Source organism: Mangifera indica, chromosome 9, assembly GCF_011075055.1.
Source record: "Mangifera indica cultivar Alphonso chromosome 9, CATAS_Mindica_2.1, whole genome shotgun sequence".
Classification (NCBI taxonomy): domain Eukaryota; kingdom Viridiplantae; phylum Streptophyta; class Magnoliopsida; order Sapindales; family Anacardiaceae; genus Mangifera; species Mangifera indica.
Genome location: NC_058145.1, coordinates 15,257,144 through 15,278,925, shown reverse-complemented (window position 1 = coordinate 15,278,925; position 21,782 = coordinate 15,257,144). Strand labels below are relative to the sequence as shown.

At 32.3% G+C, this 21,782-nt stretch overlaps 3 protein-coding genes across 5 annotated transcripts; 2 read left to right on the top strand and 1 right to left on the bottom strand.

Moving 5' to 3' along the window:
- Window positions 1–3,530: 3,530 nt before the first annotated feature.
- Window positions 3,531–4,845, top strand: LOC123226122 (glutathione S-transferase F11-like). Its single transcript, XM_044650607.1, has 3 exons — window positions 3,531–3,705; window positions 3,792–3,840; window positions 3,989–4,845. Exons 1-3 carry the CDS (start codon window positions 3,559–3,561, stop codon window positions 4,435–4,437), a joined length of 645 nt encoding a protein of 214 aa, XP_044506542.1. The 5' UTR covers window positions 3,531–3,558; the 3' UTR covers window positions 4,438–4,845.
- Window positions 4,846–6,409: 1,564 nt separating this feature from the next.
- LOC123225945 (phytoene synthase 2, chloroplastic) lies at window positions 6,410–10,475 on the bottom strand. 2 transcript variants are annotated; one of them, XM_044650326.1, is made up of 7 exons: window positions 10,316–10,475; window positions 9,428–10,040; window positions 9,276–9,326; window positions 8,490–8,662; window positions 7,133–7,368; window positions 6,831–7,023; window positions 6,410–6,730 (listed from the first exon to the last, which is right to left on the bottom strand). In XM_044650326.1, the coding sequence occupies exons 2-7, from the start codon at window positions 9,891–9,893 to the stop codon at window positions 6,551–6,553; spliced, it is 1,299 nt and encodes a 432-aa protein (XP_044506261.1). In that variant the 5' UTR covers window positions 9,894–10,040; window positions 10,316–10,475; the 3' UTR covers window positions 6,410–6,550. The 2 variants fall into 2 exon arrangements, with proteins under 2 accessions (XP_044506261.1, XP_044506262.1); XM_044650327.1 differs by having other exon boundaries at window positions 9,428–10,063; window positions 10,316–10,460.
- Window positions 10,476–17,864: 7,389 nt separating this feature from the next.
- On the top strand, window positions 17,865–21,289 carry LOC123226045 (protein SET DOMAIN GROUP 40). 2 transcript variants are annotated; one of them, XM_044650503.1, is made up of 6 exons: window positions 17,865–18,031; window positions 18,149–18,299; window positions 18,397–18,528; window positions 18,632–18,772; window positions 19,010–19,288; window positions 20,595–21,289. In XM_044650503.1, the coding sequence occupies exons 1-6, from the start codon at window positions 17,886–17,888 to the stop codon at window positions 21,228–21,230; spliced, it is 1,485 nt and encodes a 494-aa protein (XP_044506438.1). In that variant the 5' UTR covers window positions 17,865–17,885; the 3' UTR covers window positions 21,231–21,289. The 2 variants fall into 2 exon arrangements, with proteins under 2 accessions (XP_044506438.1, XP_044506439.1); XM_044650504.1 differs by lacking the exon at window positions 19,010–19,288.
- Window positions 21,290–21,782: the final 493 nt, after the last annotated feature.

Genomic DNA, 21,782 nt, shown 5'->3' with positions numbered 1-21,782 from the left:
ATAAAGGAGGGGAAATATATAAAGATAATGAAGAGAAAATCACAATGTTCCACCCAAGGTTTTGAAAATTACATTCTATCCACGTAATTTAAAAACTAAAATCCACCCAAAACCCAATTTTATTAAAAAAAAAACCTGTGATAGAAAGGCATAATCATTACTTATGGAGTAATATTGTGTATATAAATAATAAATATTAATTTAAACATAAATAATTATATGTCATTATATATAAGATATTATTTTAATTTAAAATCATTTAATTATATAGTAATATATCATTATATATATTTATTACTTGTACACATAATTTTATTATTATTATTATTATTATTATTATTTTCTTTATAAAAAATTTGAAAATTAAAAATTAAAAAATGAAAATAGATGGTTGGCATAGATTACCAAATCGTAATGTGCAATCCAATGATATTATACCTCTTTAGGTATAACTAAGGGTGGATTCAAACCGAGTCAGTTTGAGCTTTGCTCGATCAAGCTAGAAATGAGCCGACCTTAGTCGAGCTCGAGCTACTTGTCAGGTTTTTTAATTAAAATTTTTGATACAAAACGACGTCATTTTAATTAATATGTATTAAAACGACGTCGTTTTGATAACGAAAAACGAGCCGAACTGAATTTGGGCCTACCTTAGTCGAGTTCGGTCGAGCTCGAGCTCGAACTCAAGCCAACTCTATGTGAACCGAGCCGAGCTCGAGCTCTACTAAGTTGAGCTAGAAAAGAGCCGGCCTTAGCCGAGCTCGGTCGAGCTCGAACTACTCGTCAGATTTTCTAATTAAAATTTTTGATACAAAACGACATCGTTTTAATCAATATGTATTAAAACGACATTGTTTTGATAACGAAAAATGAACTAAACTGAATTTGAGTCGGCCTTAACCGAGTTCGGTTGAGCTTGAACTCAAACTCGAGCCAACTCTATGTGAACCGAGCAGAGCTCAAACTCGGTTCGGCTCGAATCTAGCCGTAAGTGTAACAATTCTCATTGAAATGCACTTAGTTAGGTTTAATTCTTCCTAAAATTTATCTTATCCAAAGAGGTGTGATATCATTGAATCACTCATGTTTGGTATTATTTTGATGATTCCAACCATTGGATGACATCTTGGTTATGATTTAAATTGTTAACTCACACTTTTTCTAATATAATATAACAAGATCACACCTTTTTTTTTTTTTTTGTATAATTTTGGTTGTTGAATCTAATTAGAATATTAATAACTATGATAAAGTGTAATATGATAATTTTACAAAAGTAAAATAGTTAAGAATAATATGATTATCAAACATTATGTCAAGCCTTTTAACGGGCTTAAATTTTATGTGAAAATTGCTGGTTTAATCATTAAAAAATGGTAACTTGGATATTCTAAAGTTGGGTTAAAAATTGTAATTCACTCAATATTAAGCACATTATTTTTATTTTTCACCTTGTTATTATATAATTAGTTTCCAATGCTGAGATGTTGCAACCTTCCCACATCTAAACTAGACATATAAGATTGATCAATATAGCACAAATAATAAAGTTATATGTATATATTTTTGTATATAATTTAAATATATAAATAATATATCATTTTGTGATTGGATAATTTTAAATAAAAAATAAAATAAAATTTAATTATATAATAATATATTATTTTTATATTTAAATTATATATAAAAAGATTTATACACACAAAATCATGTAAAACGAGCATGGCATGATGCGGAGTTGGATCGGTCCAGTAGCCCGTGTCAGCACAAAGCACGAATGAACAAGGCCAGCTAAAAGCAATAACACGGCCCAATCAGCTATTTTAAAAAATATTTTAAATAAGGGTCCAGAATGGATCAAGTAAATAAATGTGCCGATTTCTATGTTCAGGCCACCTGTGTGGCCCATCTCTAAGAAGTCAGCCCAATGCTGAACAGATCCAAATGTGTTAATTTGAGTGAGCAACTGATAAAACAAGTGAGACGCAGAGAGATAATTGATAAAATTATATGTAGAAAAATGAATATAAATTTATATATAATTAAATAATTTTAAATTAAAAATAAAATAATATCTAATCGGATAATAATATTTTATACTTGGTCGTATTCTTAAAAATCTGTTTTGAGTGCTCTCGTTCATACTTGTGTATCTGTGTACACAATACATCTCCCACACACCTGATTAAACCAGACAACTTTTAATGGTTATCAAGTAAAACATGGCTATTAGCCACCGTCTCAAACGCCATGATGCCATGAAAATCATAACACCACGACGCTAAAACCCTCCTCCGGTTTAGGGCAAAGGCTATATAAATCAATTCCCCGGAGAAGGATAGCAGGAGTAATCTTAATTCGGCTCACATGTGAACTCTTGTTTAAACTTGTTTTGGTCTTGGTATCTGACTTTAAGCATCAGAGGAATCACATGGAAAAACTCTACCATTAAATTTCATTTACCTCTCCATTAGGTATAACCTCTACCAATTACCCCTTAAACAATATCACTAGGCTTGCATTTGGGTAAATCACGACTACTGAAGAGTGTTTTCAAGATTTCATATCAAATGTAATTTTATTTGTAAAATATGACTCATAATCCTGATTAATTAATTTTTTAGGTCAACAATGAAGTAATTTTTCCATGAAAAGCACAACATTCATATATTCAAATTCCAAAATTCATACCCCAAACAAAACATCCCTTTAATGCTTTATACTAAGCTCTAAACCCTTTCACAATAAGTTTTAGCTTGATAAATCATATGATTCTTTATTGAAATTTCTCTTAATTCATTGGATTCATAAGTTGGATAAGATTGTGTTGGCTGCTTTATATATAGGGATAAAATCATTCATCCCATCCTACTAATTATATTCGTATAATCACAAAAGTGTTGGCTAGAAAAATATAAATCTCTTCGAAGTATGATAATTTATTAATAAGAAAATTATGTATATATATTTTTTATACATAATTTGGATACACTGATTATATGTCATTAGGTGATTAGATGAATTTGAATTAATAAAAAAATAATACTTAATTATATGATAACATATCATTTATACATTCAAATTACGTATTAAAAATATATACGTATAACTTTGGTTATTTATTAATTACCCTATAATAAAACAATAATACTATGTACGTAAGTAATAATATGTCATCATATGATTGAATATTATTTTATCTTTAATTTTTAACTGTTCAATCATATGATAACACGTGGATAATTATAGATAGAAATTGATAAGAGTACTTTTATTGGTCTCAAATCATGCCAAATCAATAGACCCAACCACCATCAGCTTCCAGCTCACTTGTGGTGGTTGACCCACCGGTTAAGTCGATTGCCGGCATGTGACAACCCTCGGCGACTAACCAAACTCATCGTTTGTCAACTTTCCTACAGAAGTGAAAAAATAAAATAACATCTCATGTGGGGGAGAATTCCCACGTGACAACCACCAAGTGTTGACCAAATTTTATTCTATATAACACTTTCAAATCCTTGGTAAAAGGCATAGATCAGATCACAAAGTAACAAAATGGTAGTAAAAGTTTTTGGTCCTTTGAATTCCGGTTGCACCCAGAGAGTTTTGGCTTGCCTGCTTGAAAAGGAAGTGGCTTTCGAAATTGTGCATATTGATCTCGATCAAGGAGAGCATAAGCGACCTGATTTTCTAGTTCGACAGGTGATTGAAGATTTCCACTGTAAAGTTGCTGATTATATATATGATTTTTATTTGTCATCTTACATGAAATTTCAATCTTTTTGAAGCCGTTTGGGAAAGTTCCGGCTGTAGAAGATGGGGACTTTAGGCTCTTTGGTAAGAGACATAATCTTACTTGATCAAAGGATGAAAGATTTATCAAAGTGCTTCAAGTTTGCAGAAGAAACACAACTACAAAAAACATGCAAAATAGATTACATAGGGTTTTAAAAAATCCATCTTCAACTTTTCTTCTATTTTGCAGAGTCTAGGGCAATCGTAAGGTACTATGCAGCAAAGTATGCAGAGCGGGGTGCTAACCTACTGGGAAAGACATTAGAGGAGAGAGCTGTGGTGGATCAATGGCTTGAAGTGGAAGCTCACAATTTCAATGACTTGATTTATACGATGGTTCTTCAGCTTGTTGTGCTGCCACCAATGGGGCAGCCGGGGGACTTGGCCTTGGTCCATAGCTGCGAGCAGAAGCTTGAAAAAGTTTTCGATATTTATGAAGAAAGGCTGTCTAAGGGCAAATATTTGGCTGGAGATAGCTTCACATTGGCCGATTTAACCCACCTTCCAAGCATGAGGTTTCTCATGAACGAAGCAGAAATGGGGCACTTGATCACCGAGAGGAAACATGTTCATGAATGGTGGGAGGACATTTCTAGCCGCCCTGCTTGGAAGAAACTAATGAGCCTCGCTGGTTTCTAAGTGTCTTGTGATGAGTGTTTAAATTGATTTGTGTTGTAATAATTAAGAATAATGTTATATTTATATACTTTTGAGTATATAAATAAGTAGAATAATATTATATGTATCTATTTTAAATACACAAATATATACATATTTACCTTTATCATCACATGATTAAGTATTATTTTATCCTTAATTCAATATCACTCATCACATAATTGAATGATGAGTGATATTGAATTAAAGATAAAATAATACTTAATCATATGATAACACATATAAGTATGTATACATTTATGTACCTAAAATAGATACACATAGTTTTATTATAATGGGTATATTGTACTCAAAACTGTATAAGTATAATTTTATTGAATAATTAAATATTATCAATAATAAAATAATAATAGTCGGGTTTTTAAGCAATTTACTACTCTAATCTTTAAAATCTTGGGAGCAAATGGGTAATTCAAATAAGTAATATTATATGTATAGATAAACTATATAAATTTATTTATATAACTTGATATATTGATATTTGATTGAGTAATATTAAAGTGAGAAAGAAAAATAAACAATCATATTATATAATTAAAAGTTATTATATCAGTTTACACAAATAAATTTATACAATTTATTTTATTCAATTTAAATACTGGTATGGAAGACATTTGAAGTAATGAGAACTCTCATTAATTCGCAGAAAATGAATGGGTTATGTCACTTTACCTCAAATATCATGAGATTCAAAATAATTTAGTTTAGTTAGGTAATTTTTTTATAAAAAATTTATAATTCCCGTTATATCTTACAAAAGGTGTTTCCTATGCATGTTTTTCCTCTCAATTATTAAGTAAAATTTCCCAGAAAGGAATTGGCGCCACGTCGACTCTCTTTAAGAGTTGTCGTTTCATACATTTCTTCGACGTGAGATGGTTTTTTTGTTTTATCGTACGCTGGTTCTTCAGCTTGTTGTTTTGCTACGTATGGGAGAGGGGACAGCCGACAGCCGACAGTCGACAGCCGGGCGACTTGGCCTTGGTCCTGAAATATTTTTTGACGTATATGAAGAGCTGTCTAATTCCAAATATCTCTCTGGAAATGGCCCTGCTTGGAAGAAACTGATGAAATCTTGTTGGTTCTAAGGTGGCGTTCATTTATATTTTAAAATGAATTTAGAAATGAAAATAAGAAATTTAATTTTGTATTTTTACAATTTCAAAACAAAATCACAATTATCTTCAAAAACAGTATCCAAAATTGAAATGAAGAAAATGTGTTCCAAACGAAGCATTAGATTTATGAATAATAATAAAATTTAAATTTAAGTAATGAAAATGTCACACCACATGTATACTCCAAGGGAAAATTGGTCATTTTCAAGACTAGGTGTTGTGTATGCAATGTCCTAAAGACCGTGCACATTAAAATTACACACTTGTACATGGAGAGTGATGGGCAAAATAGTCATTTGGTGCATAGCGCATGAACGAGGTAAACTTTTCAGTGTGATTTTATATACTTTGTATGCACAAATGGTCAATAATTGTAAGTAAACGGAATAATGAAGAAGTTTTAGGTCAAACACTAAGATATGAGACCATATTTGGAATAACAAGTTAAAAATATGTTATTTTAATTATTTTTGTCAATTTTTTTTTATAGATATAGTTTATTAAAATCTTATTTTTAGATTGATTATGATTATATATTATTGTCAAATTATGGTTAAAAGAGTTAACCGGTATAATATTGAGTCAGTTTGGTCGATACTTAGTCCGAGTTAACATTTCCTCTCTGCAAACCTTATTCTTTTTCCCTTTCTACCTTTTTTGATAAAAATTTGGAATCGGAGTGAAACCATAGTTTTCAACTAGAAAACATAGGCTTAGTAGGTAAACCATAGTTTTGAGTCCAATCATGCAAGCAGGATATGTAGAATACAGCAACAGCAAAGCATAAATCCAGATTTGGTTTTGGCCATTGCAAGTGAGAATTAAATTTACTATTTGAGCTTATAATGGATACAGAGTTGCTGCATTACAACAATTCCTAATATACAAAACAATTGACTCTTGTTTGTTTTTGGTATTCAATTATTATATATGCTTCTGAGAATCAATGTTGAGTGTCAATTTTGCACTTTTAACAGTGCTTTTCTGGAGGGGCGTACGAGCGACCTTGTATAGGAGACTGGCAATGCAGCTATCTTCTTCACTTTACTCACATATGCCCTCCTTGTGAAATTGTCATAATCATTTGCTTCAATCTCGTCTAGTATTTGACGATACAAAAGCAACGATGCCCATACCTGCAGTAACATTCAACGCTCATGTTCATTTATATGTTCAATCTCATCCAGTAGTTTAAGGCATAATTTATAATGATAAAAAGGGTTCCTGATTATTCACCGGCCATCTGCTAGCATCGCTCAGCTCTGCCACGCCTTTCTCTGCTTCATCAAAGAACATCCTTGCTCTCTCAATTTGGTTCTTCATGAAATTTCTCCATTTAGCAGACACCTTTCCAGCAAATATGTCTTCATCAGAAAGCCCTGCTTGTGCCAGCTCATCTTGTGGTAGATAAACCCTTCCTCTTCTTGCACTGAAGAAGAAATGTTAAAAGATGATAAAAATGATGAGAAACGTTAACGATTGAGTTCATCTTCATGAAAACTGAAAGAAAAGCTCCCAAATTTAATGACTGCACTTACTCCTCTCCAACATCCCGGAGTATGTTGGTGAGCTGGTTAGCAATCCCTAATGCCAAGGCAGCATTGTAGACACTCTCTGTTGTTGCCTGTGATCCAGGTGCAATTCCCATGACTGGAACACTCATTAAACCAACAGTGCCAGCAACATAATAACAATACAGGTATAGTTCATCAAAGTTCTTATATCTTGATTTCTTAAGGTCCATCCTCATTCCTTCAATCATGTCTCTAAATGGCTGCAAGACAAAACGTCAATAGTTTAGTGACAAGTTCAATGTCTTGTTGCACAATACATACTAATTTTATAAGTGTAATGCTTTAACTATGGGGACCATCGCTACATTCAGTGGCTGAAATTCACTAAACAATGACAGAAGGTTCAGGTTAAGGGTTTACTGCAATTACTTGAAAGAAAAACTCATAATATCTACCATTGCCCAGGAAATTCTACCAGATAACTATTAAAACTTAAGAGAGGTTTTTTCCATATCCTTACGCCCTTCCTTCAGAAATTTTAGGCCTATTAAGCAGTTACATATTCATAATATTACCATGTAGACCCTGACCTACAAATTCTGGCCCCAAACAACTGTTTTCATGTCTATACAAGACTTTGTTTATTCATAATATTACTATGTAGACCCTGCTCAACAAAATCCAGCTCAAAAATGACTGTTTTCAGGGCCATACAAGACTTTGACAATGGTTAGTTTTTTCCTTTTTGTCTCTGCAGATGAATGATAAAAAGGCAAGACTAGTTGAGTTAAATAAGTTTTTTCAAGAGGGAAGATAAGTTTGGCATGGACATGGAACAAAGATGAAAACCAAAAATGGAGATACTTGCTTGAACTTAGGAATTGTCAGACACGTTCCCCTGATTCCCAATAAGCTCAACCGTTTCTTAAAAAAGTACTTTTATATACACAACTTTTGTGTACAAACCACGATGTATCATTATGTGATTGAACAATTAAAAATTAAAGATAAAACAATATTCATTCACATAGTAACACATCGTTGTTTGTGCAAAAAAATTATATACATAGTATTATTGTTCATAAAAATTATCCAAAATTTTATGGAAACCAAAGAGCTCATAGTAGCCATACTGTGTGACCTCTTTCATAGCTTCGGACTTGAAGGATAAAATTGAAAAAACAGAGATGGCATGATACCATTACAAGTGGAACATGATCTGTCATTATATAAAAACTTAACATTATTAAAAATTGTTACAGTTATACTCAAGGGGCACCCAATTGACATAAGATCTAACAAAGCCACAAAAAGTTAATCACAAGTAGTACAACAACCATTCTATGTTAAGTTTAATTTGATTATGAAAATATAATCTAACCTGAATGTCAACAGGAAATTTTGCTACTGTATCTGATAAAGCAGCATCAAGCATGTCAAATGGACGACCCTGGAAAACATCTTCCAACCTGGATTCCCATCTATCTAAGGCTGTTGGAGTAATGTGTGAAGCATTAGGTCCATCAACAAGTTCATCCGTCCTCCTACACCACACTGTATTTGAAGATATTATTATAGCATATACATCCCCTCCCCCCGATGGAAAAGATGTCAACATTGTAAAAATAATATAAAAATATAAAGCACCTCTTTCCTATCAAATAGAAGAAAAAGAAGTCAAAGTCAGATGACCACGACCACATAAAAGTCATGTTTAAAGATGAACTTCAACACAGCATGATTACACTTATTTAAGGAAATTAAACCTTGATTAGTCATCAACAAATTATACAAACTGACAGTAAAGTAGATACTCATGCAGGGAGGACATGGGTTTATAACATTATTCAAAGAACAACAATTCTTCTTGTTTGGATGATAACATAGATTCAGGATGCAACCAACCTTACTAAAACCAACAATCCACAACAGTCATCCTATGAAATGGTATGAAATGTCTTTGCTAAACAAACCAAAAAGAATTAATTAGTTTAAGATTCGATGAGCACCAAAGTCTAACAGTTTTAGAAAAGTCTTTGAAGGGTTTTTGTTAATTGTTTGATAAATCTAATCCTCAACTATGTCAAGATTTTATTTGAAAATTAACTGAGGAAATCTTGAATTGAAAAAAAAAGATGCAGTATGAGTTAAAGTTATGATCACAAACCATATATAGCCCATATAGCTCTTCTTCTTTCAGGAGTCATTAGGAGAGTTCCTGAAAAAGGCGGAAAAACATAAGGATTTGTTTCAAAAGAACTGCAACTACAGAATTTCACTCCTAATTCAAAATTCAAAATTGTACAAAAGAAGTCTAACCCAAGTAAAATGTCTTGGCATACTCTGCACAAACTTCTCCACACCGATCATAAGCTTCACTCAACAAGCTCAAAGTTCCAGGCAAAACAAGATCAGGTTTCACATCAAGTTCTCCACTTGACCTTAATTGCCTATTAACCAAGGCTGCCTGCTTCAACACCACATTGTAAACCTTTTCTTCTGAAGACACGGCCATTTCTCCCACTGTGCTAGCCACCATACATGATATCTCAGGTAAGTTGATTCCACCTAAGCAAGGATGCCTAAAATCTGTACCAAATGAGCAAGAATTCCATTTCTGTTTCCTATCCTTATTAGGTCTACAGCTAAACATCGAACCACGATCCCGGTACAGAAATCTTGATGAGTCTATTAGTCGGTTTCCATCACGAACTGAATCATCAAATCCAGCATATCTTGACAACTGTGAGTTGGGAGATACAACCCATAGCAAAGCCACAGACATGCTGAAACTTGAAATTCTACTTATCTAGCCTTCTTAATTCTCCCCTAGCTCCAACCTTAATCACACAACCAAATGAAACCTATCTGCTATACAAGTTCAACTTAAACCAATTACAACCAACAACTCAGCAAACACTCTGCTTCGATTCTGTGTAAAGAACCAGAAAATCACTGTAAGCATTCAAAAACAAAAACGAAATTAAAATTCAACTACTAACACAAAACCCCACAGCAAGAAACAAACTCAGAAATGGGATCTCAAAAACATAAACTAAACTTGCTCCAGAGTTCAGAAGCCATTGTGATAATGATTAAACAAAGAAGGGCCTTGGAAATGTTGGCAAAAGCAGTGACTAAATAAATAGGAAAAAATAAAGTATCAAAATGAAAGCATAAAACAACGACCATTAATCTTCAACATACCTAACAAAGCCTCCACTCTTCCAGAGCTCTCGAAGCTTCACACTCTCTTGTTTCTTCCTTTGTTTTATATAATTTTTTTTAACGTTCTGAATTTATTTGCAGAGTGGCCTCTCTTTCCTCTTTTTTATCCATATGGTTACTGTTTTGTCATGTATCAGATTTCAGATCCGGATGGAATATGGATATTCTTGAATAACCCGTTTCCTTCTCCATATTTGAATTTAAAAAAATAACAATAACCTAATTAACAATATAGGCGGTTCTAAAATTTCCAAAAGGTTGAAAATTAAATATTTATTAAACCAATTTAATTTTTTTATTTTTAAAGAGTATTTTTTTAAATCACTTCAAAAAAAATATGTTGGTTTATTGGGTTTTGTATTTGTGAAATAAGAATAAAAGTTTTATTTTAACAAAAAAGAAATTAATATAAAAAATATGTGGAGAAGACTATAAATAAAAGAAAATATGAATTAAATTTTTTTTAATAATATATTAAAATCAAACTTTGATTTATTTGATTAAGTGACTTTCAAATCAATCACTAAATCTGATATTTGGTTTACTTAATATAATTAATTTGACCTTTAAAAAGTGATCCGATATGGGTGAAATTGTTTTTAAAAAAATATATCTATATTTCAGTTACAAAATTAATTAAGAAAAATTTACTTAATTAATATGCCTTTTTTAAAAGGATTATTCTCTATTTTTCGCATTTTGTTTTCAATATTTAATATTCTAAAATGTATTAATTAAGGAAGTCTTTATCATCGTTGACTGGTCAAATATTTTAAGAAAATAAAAACATCAAATTCAATCTTTTTCATATAAAGTGTTAATAAATTTACCCGACCCGAGTGAAAAGTAGAAGAGAGAAGAGGATCCCACGTGGACGATAAGGTTATCGGGAGGAAGAGTGGAGGTGAGAGTTCACGTGGCAAGCGCTGAGTGAGGAGGGAAAAGAAAAGCTAGATCCCGGGAGGATGTGGTGGAGCCCAGAAGAGTGAAAAAGTGGAAATGGAGAAAGGCATTTGTCTTTTATTTCAAATACAGAAATAAAATATGAATAGACGACCTGTCGTCCATGGGTTCACATGGTCAAGTGTTTGACACGTATTGATAAATGCCAACTTTCATGGGATGGAGGAAGGCAAGAAGGTAATGGAGGTGAGTTAATTATAATAAAATAATATTGAAAATAGTAAGTGCTGTTGTGGTTTTAACTTGTAGGAGAAAGAGTCTAAATTTGTCTCGGTTTTGAGCAGGAAGAAAACTTTATTTTCAATTTATTTAATATAATAATTTTGAGTTTAATTATTATATTTTAAATTTTATTTATTTGACAAAATCAAATCAAGTTTTTCAATCATAAGAAAAAAACTCTATTTTCAAAAAAATTATCATATAATTTGATGATTTTAAATTAAAAATAAAATAATATTTAATTATATAATAATATATTATCTATATTTAAAAACTTTTGATAATCATATTATTATTTTATTATTAAAGGTGTTTTTAGACAGAGCAAATAAGATAATGTTAGGCCATCTTACAAGAAAATTGAAAAAAACCCTTAGATTTGATGAAATAGAGTAATATAAATAAATAAAATAAAATTTAGGTAAAAGTCTTTCGATAACTGTGGAATTATTAAATTGAATGATGGAAAAACGCCACCATAAATAATTGAAGACCACTTTTTGATGACACTGTTTTTATATTTAAATTAAAAAATAGATATAATTGATACTTGCACGGCTAAAATTAACTAAAATAAAATAAACAGGCAAATCGAATTAAATTGGCAAGAAGGCTGAACTGCAATAGTGTCTAACTGCGAAAGGAAGGCTTAGAAATAAGGGAAAAGGAGAATTTCCTACTCAAGTTTTACCCTAATTTCCCTATAGTAGATAAAAATCTTAAATACTCACCTAAAGTTTAATCGTTAGGACACACTTATATATTTTTTATTGTGGTTAAGAGATAAATTTGTTATTTTATTAATAATATTAAAATAATTAAAATTTTATCTCATTTTCTCTTTTTAATTTAAAAAATTAACATTTTTTCTTATAATTAAATTTTAAAAAATTCAATTTTTTTCCTGAAATTTAGTCACTTTCTCTAGTGACGACCAATCGATGGCGGAGGAGTTTTCGTCTAGAGGTCGACCTTTGGATAACAATCATGGTCTAGATCTCTGGAAGACAGAACATGTCCATTCTCGACAACAGAAAGTCGTCTTGTAACATCTCTGGTCCAATAACCCGGCCCACTGTCAAGATATTATCCACTTTGGACACACAGTCCATCATGAGTTTGCTTCTGTGTTTTGCAACTCAAAACGCGTCTTAACAGTTAAGGAGCTCACAGACTATTTAACCAGTTAAATTCTCCCACCACTAACCAATGTGGGATATATAGACAGACCCAACATCTCTCCCGTGTTTTGTCGATGTGGGATTCACCTAAGGGTATCATATACACCCCCCCTTATGGGACTCAGTGTCTTCGTTGAGATTACCCCACCATCGTTCAAGAGGACACGCGAAGTTACTCTGATACCATTTGTAACATCTCTGGTCCAATAACCCGACCCACTATCAAGATATTGTCCACTTTGGACACATAGTTCATCATGGGTTTGCTTATGGGCTTTGCAACCCAAAACGCATCTTAACAGTTAAATAGCTCACAGACTATTTAACCAGTCAAATTCTCTCACCAATAACCAATGTGGGATATATAGACTGACCCAGCATCTCTCATGTACTTTGTCGATGTGGGATTCGCCTAAGGGTATCACACGTCTACTCTGGACGACGCTTTGTCGTCCTCATTGGATGACAAAGGTCGTTTAGAATGGACGGCGAGTGCCATCCAGAGAATAGAGGATGTTTCATCGTCCAATGAAGGTCAATGAGCATCGTCACTTTTTCTTCAGCCGCGTTGTCACTGGTGGCCGGAGGGAGAGTGAAAAAAAATTAGGGATTTAGGGAGTGCAAATCACTTTTTAAAGTTCAGGTTAGGGCTGGATTCGAGCCGAGCCGAGCTCGGCTCGTAGCTAACTTGGGCTCGGTTTGGTTTATATATGGGCGGCTCGAGTTTGGCTTGTTTTCGGTTCGACTCATTTTTCATTATCAAAACGACATCGTTTTTAATATATATTGATCAAAACGACGTCGTTTTATATAAAAAATTAAAAAAAATCTACCGAGCCAGTTCGAGCTCGATAGAACCGAACAGAGCCCGACTCGTTTCAGGCTCGAACCGAGCTCGAGCTCAAGCTGGCTCGGCCGAGCTCGAGCTCGAGTCCAGCCTAGTTCAGGTATAGCGGTAAAATGTTAATTTTTAAAATTAGAGGGGAAATACGATAAAATTATATAATTTTAACATAAATATTAAAATAACAGTTTTATCTAATATATTTAATAGAAATCTTAACGATTGTTTAAAAATGAGTGAATATTTAGGTTTTTCATTAGTCATAGATATATTTTTGAGATTAAGTTAAAACTTAGGTGAGAAATAGTCCTTTTCCATAGAAATAATCAGAGAAAATAGCAACTTTGGGAGGAGAATCAAACTTATACATGTATTGTCACTTAGGATAAGTATACCTGGTAATCGATCAGGTTAGGCAGGTCAAAATGGGCATAAGTCGTTTTTTTTTTTTTAAGTATATAAATATTTTATTATAAAATTGTTTTCTATAAATTTAAAAAAGTTTAATATTAAATACGGAAACAAATATTTATAACAAAATATTTAGTATTTCTATCTCTTAAATTTATTTTTAACACAATTTTTTTTAATTTTATGATAAACTTGAATTCATTTTATATTAAAAAAATTATAAATTTTGCATTAAATGTATTGTTAAAAAAGAAGAAGAAGGATAATAAGTAAAAAATAATGGATGAATCACAAATATACCTATCCCACTTACAAAAATTTATTATTTATGGGCACAGATATGTGTCTACAAATTTAAAATTTGTATCCGTCTTAAAATTACTTACCTATGGATCTTGCTAGTGCCCATTTATTTTACCATGTCTAAAAATACATTAATAAAAAAAAATTATATTTAGGTATTTTTTTTTATGTATACTTACAGACATAAATTAGAATTTCAATTTACAAAGTATACGTCTCATAAAGGTAACGTGACAAAAGTTGGCAATGATATAGTTTGGAGCTAGTTTACTGTTTTTGGTCCAAAGTAATATCGTTTAGATTATGCCTTCATTATCATTTGTCTTTACAAAAATTTGACTTTTTTTGCATTGACTAAAAATCACATATCCAACCCGATACTTTCAAGATGTTTCACTTTTCGGATAATTAAAACTTTTCAATTTTTTTACCCTATGATATTGTTGTTTTTAATCCTTTTTTCAACATAACATAACAAACTTTGGTGATTTCATGGCTTATCGTCTTACCAGTTTTATCATATAGTAATAATTTTTTTTTCTTGTTTACACGTTAATTTGCACATTTTAGTTCTCACTTTGACTTGGTAATACTTGAATTGCTTGTGTAACAAAGTTTGCAAAACTGGATCGTGAATTGGTCCTTCTAATGATTTTTTAGTTTAAATATCAGTTTTTTGTAAGTTTTTGGATTGGACTGCATCTGGACCGACGGTTTATTGCCGGTTCATGATCCAGTTTAGTTCAATCTCATCTTCGGTCCTAAAAAATTTAAATTTTAAAACTTGAAACAAAAAACCCAAAAACGCAAGACCACTTTTTAAACCCTTCCTTGCATTGCTGCTGAACAAAACATAGTCAATCGACTTTCAACAATGTTGTCTGTTCTCACTAGCTACACACCCAACTGAGTTGGCACAACTGTTTTTCTCTAAGTTGTCTTCTTCAAGTTCGACGTAACGAACAAAACAGTTGGGACTTCATTCTTGTTTTTTATGCTTTCTTCTCTTTTAAAATGTGAAAGACTTGTTTGAAACTTGTTTTCATTTTGTGTTTTCACAAATGAATAGTCTTATTTTCTCTTATTTTAACTAAAATCATTAATCGGTAGTGTATCGAGGAAAATGATTTTCGGTAGTATATTGAAAAAAATTATTTTTAATTGTTTTATTTGTTTGTAAGATTCATGATTAGAGTCAAGAACAAATTTCTAAATTGTTTATTTGATTATTTATAAAGTTTTCTTGATTTGGTTTATGAAATTATGATAATTGTGATAAAGTATTTTAAAAGTTATACATTCAAAAAATCGAATATTGAAATTCACAATGTAAAGTACATATAAATAGAGTAAAATTTTTCAAGTTCTTATATAAAATTAAAAATTCGATTGAACCGATTGATTAAAATGACCTGACCAATTCAACCAGAAGCGAATCTCAAAATGGTTTATAATTCAATCCGATTTTTGAAACAGAGTTATGTAGCCTCTATACAAAAAAAAAAAGAGATTATAATAAAATTGTCCAAATCCCCGATTAATTTAGGGCATAGGTGGGAAAACGTGCACCTTGCTTGGCCCAGCTAAAGACCCTCGGCGCAGAGTGGGATCGACTCTTGGGCTTAGGTGAGCCCTGGCAGGCCAATCCTAGGGCTTGTTTCCTTTTTTTTATTTTTTTATTATTACATTTAGCTCCGTGGAATCTATTTCTCACCATTACTAGAACCCTTCTCTCTATCAACCTTTTTTTTTTCTCCTTTCCCACTCATTGAGAAGAAGCAGGCTACATGTACATAATAATTCTCCCATAGTTGTTAGATCAGTCACATTCGAATCACACAATTGCTTCATCTCCATCATCCAATTCCAAGCAATTCATCTCTTCGTTTGTGCGATTAGAAATAATAAAATAATAATCTTATCAATTGTGCGTTTTAATGACTTGTTTGTGTTTGTACAGATGTCAGGTTTGAAATATTTGACATGATATATATATACATATATATATTGGTTTGATTAAAAAAAAAGCAAGTTGTGCTAGACATGTAGATTTAATGAGTTGTGCTCTAAGCAGTGAAATAAGATTTGTTGGTGGACCTAATATGATATGTCAAAAAATATTATAAATTAATTAAAAAATTATAAGTTAGTGGGACAATCCACAAAAGTATACATATTACATGTCAAAGGTTGATGAGAGTAGGGATGACAATAGGGAGGGATAAGGAGATCTCAATCTCTGATCATGTTTTTGTCCTTAGGTAGTCTTTATTGCAAGGATGAAAATGATTTCCCATCTTCTCATTGCGAAGAAAAATCCTCTCCATATCCCCTTTATGTCTCTGTAGAGAAAACTCCTTTCTTTGTATTCGTAAGGAAAAATCTCCTCCTTATACTTTTTAAACATAATATAAATATATTAAATAATAAAATTAAGTAAAATTAACAATAACTCACTATTTCGAATGTCACAAATATAACATATTAATTACTTTAATATGCATAACAAAAACTTAAATAAATTTGAAAAATATAAATAATTTAAAACTATAAAGATATATTAGTATTTTAAATAAATATTTTAATATAAAAGGATAAGGATGGGGGTAGAGAGGTGACCCATGTGTCCCTATCTTCAGCCAATTCTCAATTATAGAGATTTTTTTAATCTCTATTTTCATTTCCTTTTTCATTTTTGTTGGAGAATTTTCCCCTTATCAGGGTTGAAGTTCTTAAACTGAGGCCAAAATTGTCAATCTCTATGTGAGAGCACATTCTTTTTGGGTCATGTTCTAAATCTGAAGTTTTTGTCACACCAACTTGGCAAAAAGGCTCATAAGTGGTGAGTTGCAGCCCGGCCCACTCCTCCATGTTTGCGTTTGAATATGCGGTCAAAGTTGAGTTATAAGGTTCGATTCCCCTTGGATAAAAATTAAAAGGCCAAATGTTATGTCCCACCCAAGGTCTGCTGTAATGTTCGTTTCCACCCTTTAACTATGGAAACACCAAACACCCATCTATGACATGTTAAATTTAACAAAACCCTAATGATGATAAATTTAATCTCATTTTTCTCTCTAAAAATTTAAAAACTAATATTTTTTCCCTAAGCTAAGTTTGAAAAGATCGCATTTCCCCCCTAGGGTTTATTTCCAAACCCTTTCACTTTCTCCGACGCTATTGTCGGTCGTCTTCCCCTCCTGACGGTTTCTCTTCTATCGACGACCCCTCTCAACTCCACCCCAACTCATCCGGCGTAAAGAGACGTTGTTTGGGAAGAGAAATCGTCTAAATAGAATCGGAGATGTCGTCAGAGATTTCAAAACGAAACCCTAGGGTGAAACTGTGATTTTTTAAAATTTAGGTTAGGGGAAAATTTTAGTTTTTAAAGTTTAGGAGGGTAAAAGTAGATTCTATTTTAGTTTATTTTTAATATTATAGAGAAAATAACGATTTTACCCTTATCACCGTTAGAGTTTTGTTAAATTTAATCGCCCATGGATAGATGTTTGGTGTTTTTATAGTTAAAGGGTGGAAACTTGACATTGCAGTATACTTTGGGTGGGAAATAGTTGTTTGGCCAAATTAAAAACCCCTTCTACAACCCATTGAGTAAGAAAAAAAAATGGAAACAGAAGAGAAACAGCTTCAAAATTTGCTGAAATGGGCAGCACATCTCGGAATAACAGACTCTACTAATGGAACCCCTTCTCACTCTCGCTCTTGTTTAGGCCACTCTCTTATCGTCTCTCATTTCCCTCTAGCAGGCGGGTAAGTAAATGTTTATTTATTATTTCTATTGTAGTTATTACAAATATTTTGTTAGTCTTTGTAATTCTTTCGCGTTCTGCGTTCTAATTGTTTATTAATTACTTCTAATCATTGCAGAAGAGGATTGGGTGCTGTGCGTGATCTCAGAAAAGGAGCGTTGATACTAAAAGTCCCAAAATCAGCTTTATTTACAGCACAGTCTTCATTGAATGAGGATCACAATCTATCTCATGCCATCAATTCACACTCTTCTCTTTCCTCTACCCAGGTTTCTATTTCATTACTATTTTACATAATAGATATTATATTGTTTCATTTTGAATTCTAGTCGCTTATTTCTATTTTCTTCCGTTTTTGCAATGCAGATATTGACTTTATGTTTATTATATGAAATGGGTAAAGGAAAAAATTCACGGTGGCATCCTTACTTGGTGCTTCTGCCGCGTAGTTATGATCTACTTGCAACTTTTGGCCAATTTGAGCAGCGTGCTCTGCAAGTTCAGTTTTAATTTTTAAAATTTTCATTTCTTTTTCTTTGTTTTTGGCTTTTAGAAGTGAATTGAGTTAGTTGTTAGTTTCTCTTACAGTTAACTGGTTTAGGTAGATGATGCTATCTGGGCTGCAGAGAAGGCGACGTTGAAAGCTGAATTGGAGTGGAAAGAAGCCAGTAAAGTAATGGAACAACTTCAGCTAAAGCCTCAACTTGTCTCATTTAGGGCATGGCTTTGGGCTTCTGCAACTGTGAGAATCCTTAACCTTCACTACTAATGGAGAATCCTTAACCTCAACTAATGGATTCTGGTTTTTGAGTTATTTGGCATGGTTTGAAATTTTTTCCTGGTTGATTAGACCACTCAATCTTAGTCATATTCCTAGAATTGACAAATGGATTAGCCTCAGGATATCAGAAACTATATTCTGAGATGGCTTATTTTTATTGTGAGTTAAAATATATTCTTGAATTTGTCGTGTCTATAGGTTTCATCTCGGACAATGCATATAGCATGGGATGAAGCTGGGTGTTTATGTCCTGTGGGAGATTTATTCAACTATGCTGCACCTGGGGAAGAGCCAAATGGCTCTGAAAATGTGGGAGGTACAATGAATTCCTCATCCCTCGCAGAGGGTGATGGAGAAAGTATCTTAGATTCTGAGAAAATCAATCCTCAACTGCAGAGGTTAACAGATGGTTGGTTCGAGGAAGAAGCTAATGCTTACTGTTTTTATGCTAGGCTAAGCTATAGAAAGGGAGAACAGGTACTAGAAAGTGTGGGTGCATGATGGCTTGATTTTGACCTCACTATCAAATTATTTTATTGTTTGCATTTTTACTTCTTGACTGTCTGCATTCAGAAGCGTCTGAAGGAAATCACTAGTCTGGTGGTCACAGATGTGCAAAATGACATCAGAAAATACCTTTAAAATGAATAATTAATAACTTCATATTAATGTTTCCACATGACAGATAATATCTTTTAACGAATTTCTCTATAAAGCTGTAAAAGATGTTAATTAAAATTTATAATGCCACTTATTTTTAATATGTACTGACTATAGGAGAGATGATGAATCATGCATGAATCTGAATGTGAAGTGAGTTTTAGTGTAACCTATTGAAATCTGACTTATGAAATCAATTGATTATCTGAGCCATGGTTGAATTATATATAAAACGCACAATTGTTATTTGATTTGACTCAGGCCTCTGTAAATTCCTTTTGACTAAAATATGATTTTCTGAGTTTTTTTCTTATTTGGGATAAGTACTAAGTAGTACTTTAGAAAGTAAATCTAGCTAGGTTTACATGCACTGAATCAGTAAGTTAATACTTTAGCATGTGATTTTTGTTCTCTGTTTGAAATAAATGATGTTCCTACGAAATTATGATAAGTGTGCTGGAAGTAGAATTTGTTGTTTCATTGTTTCTTGTGATGATTTATCATGAATTATGTAGTTATTCTTGTCGAAAGCTACTGCACAGTTTTTATGAACTTTAAATTTGTTTCTTATAGAAATTGGTTGGCGGGGGTAAAAGCAATTCACTCAAATTCACTAGCTACTGATATTTGCAGTCCATGTTTGAACAAGTTCCTGTGTAAAGTGTATAATTTAAATTTATTATGTTTGTTCTTGTAATAGATGAACTGCTTAAGCTAATGTAATTTCCCTGCCAACCATATAATGTTCTTGTGTGGAAGGGTAAATTCTGTTTGAAGTTGCTTGTATAATTAGGGTTGATAAAGATCTTGGGTAAAAGATTAATTGATCATAAAACCACATTTTTCATGATTGTTTAAATTCTTCATTCAGTGTTTGATGTATTGCCCTTTTTGTGAAATTTCTCAATATACTTTCAATTTCAGGTTTTCAACTTTCAGTATTGTGTAATGATTCATACATCTCCTTTTGTTGCTTTACAATTTCTAGATTGGTGTCAGGTTTAAGGTTTAGATGAAAAAGTTTCATTCTTATAGTGAGAGTACTAATAAAACAAGTCTATCTAGTAATTTACTCTTATGGTGAGGTCAGATGGAATTTGAATCTGTGCTTTGTTATCTGCAGGTTCTCTTAAGTTATGGGACATATACAAATTTAGAGCTGCTCGAACACTATGGATTTCTTTTAAATGAAAATCCAAATGACAAGGTTTTTATACCATTAGACACTGGCATTTATTCATCTGGTTCATGGCCCAAGGAATCACAGTATATCCATCAAAATGGGAAACCATCATTTGCTCTATTATCTGCTTTGCGATTATGGCTGACACCTGTGAACCAGCGAAGAGCAGTTGGACACCTTGCTTATTCAGGGTGTCAACTCTCCGTAGACAATGAGGTATCTGTTATGAAATGGATATTGAAGAATTGCCAGGATCAGTTGAATAATTTGCCAACTTCAATCGAAGAAGACATCATTTTACTGTCTACCATCGACAAAATCCAAGAGTTCAATACCCCTACGGAGCTGAAAAGGCATTTGTCAACTTTTGGAGGTGAGGCTTGCACATTCTTAGAGGCCAATGGTTTGCAGAGTGGAAGGAATGGTGCTGAGTTATCATTATCGGGTAAGACTAAATTGTCTATACAAAGGTGGAAATTGGCAGTTCAGTGGAGACTTAGATATAAGAGAACTCTTGCTGATTGCATTTCTTATTGTTGTGAGTTAATCAAACCAGTACAACTAAACAGCTCATAAGGTAACGTTCCTTTATGAATCAAATTTAGTCTACAATCAATTAATTAAGATTTTAGACAGACTAATCTTCCTATGGGCATAACCAAGTTCCATTGTCCATTGAATTGATTGCCCCTAACACCAATTAAGTGTGTTGGGATATATTGGTTTCAAAGTAGTTCCATCATTTTCCAACATAAATTCTTAGGTTGGTCCCAATATTAGGATCCTAAGTGTAAGGTATAAGATTTGTATCCCAAATTGGAGGTTTATATGACCTTAGGTTATGAAATGTGAATATTCTAAAGTACGTATTATTTGATATCTCACGTCATCTAGTTGCAATGATACAACACGAGTGATGACATCGTCATTGCAATGCTTGTTTAGGACTAATAAGAAGCTAATGTATAGTCAACCCGTATGGGTGAAACATAATAATATATTAGAATTCTAAATGTAAAATATGAACTTCTAGTATAAGGCTTTTAAAGTATGATTCTCTTTTTAGAGTAGAGCTTTTAAAGTGTGATTCTCTTAAGATTTGTATCATTCAATATAGTAAATTGAGTT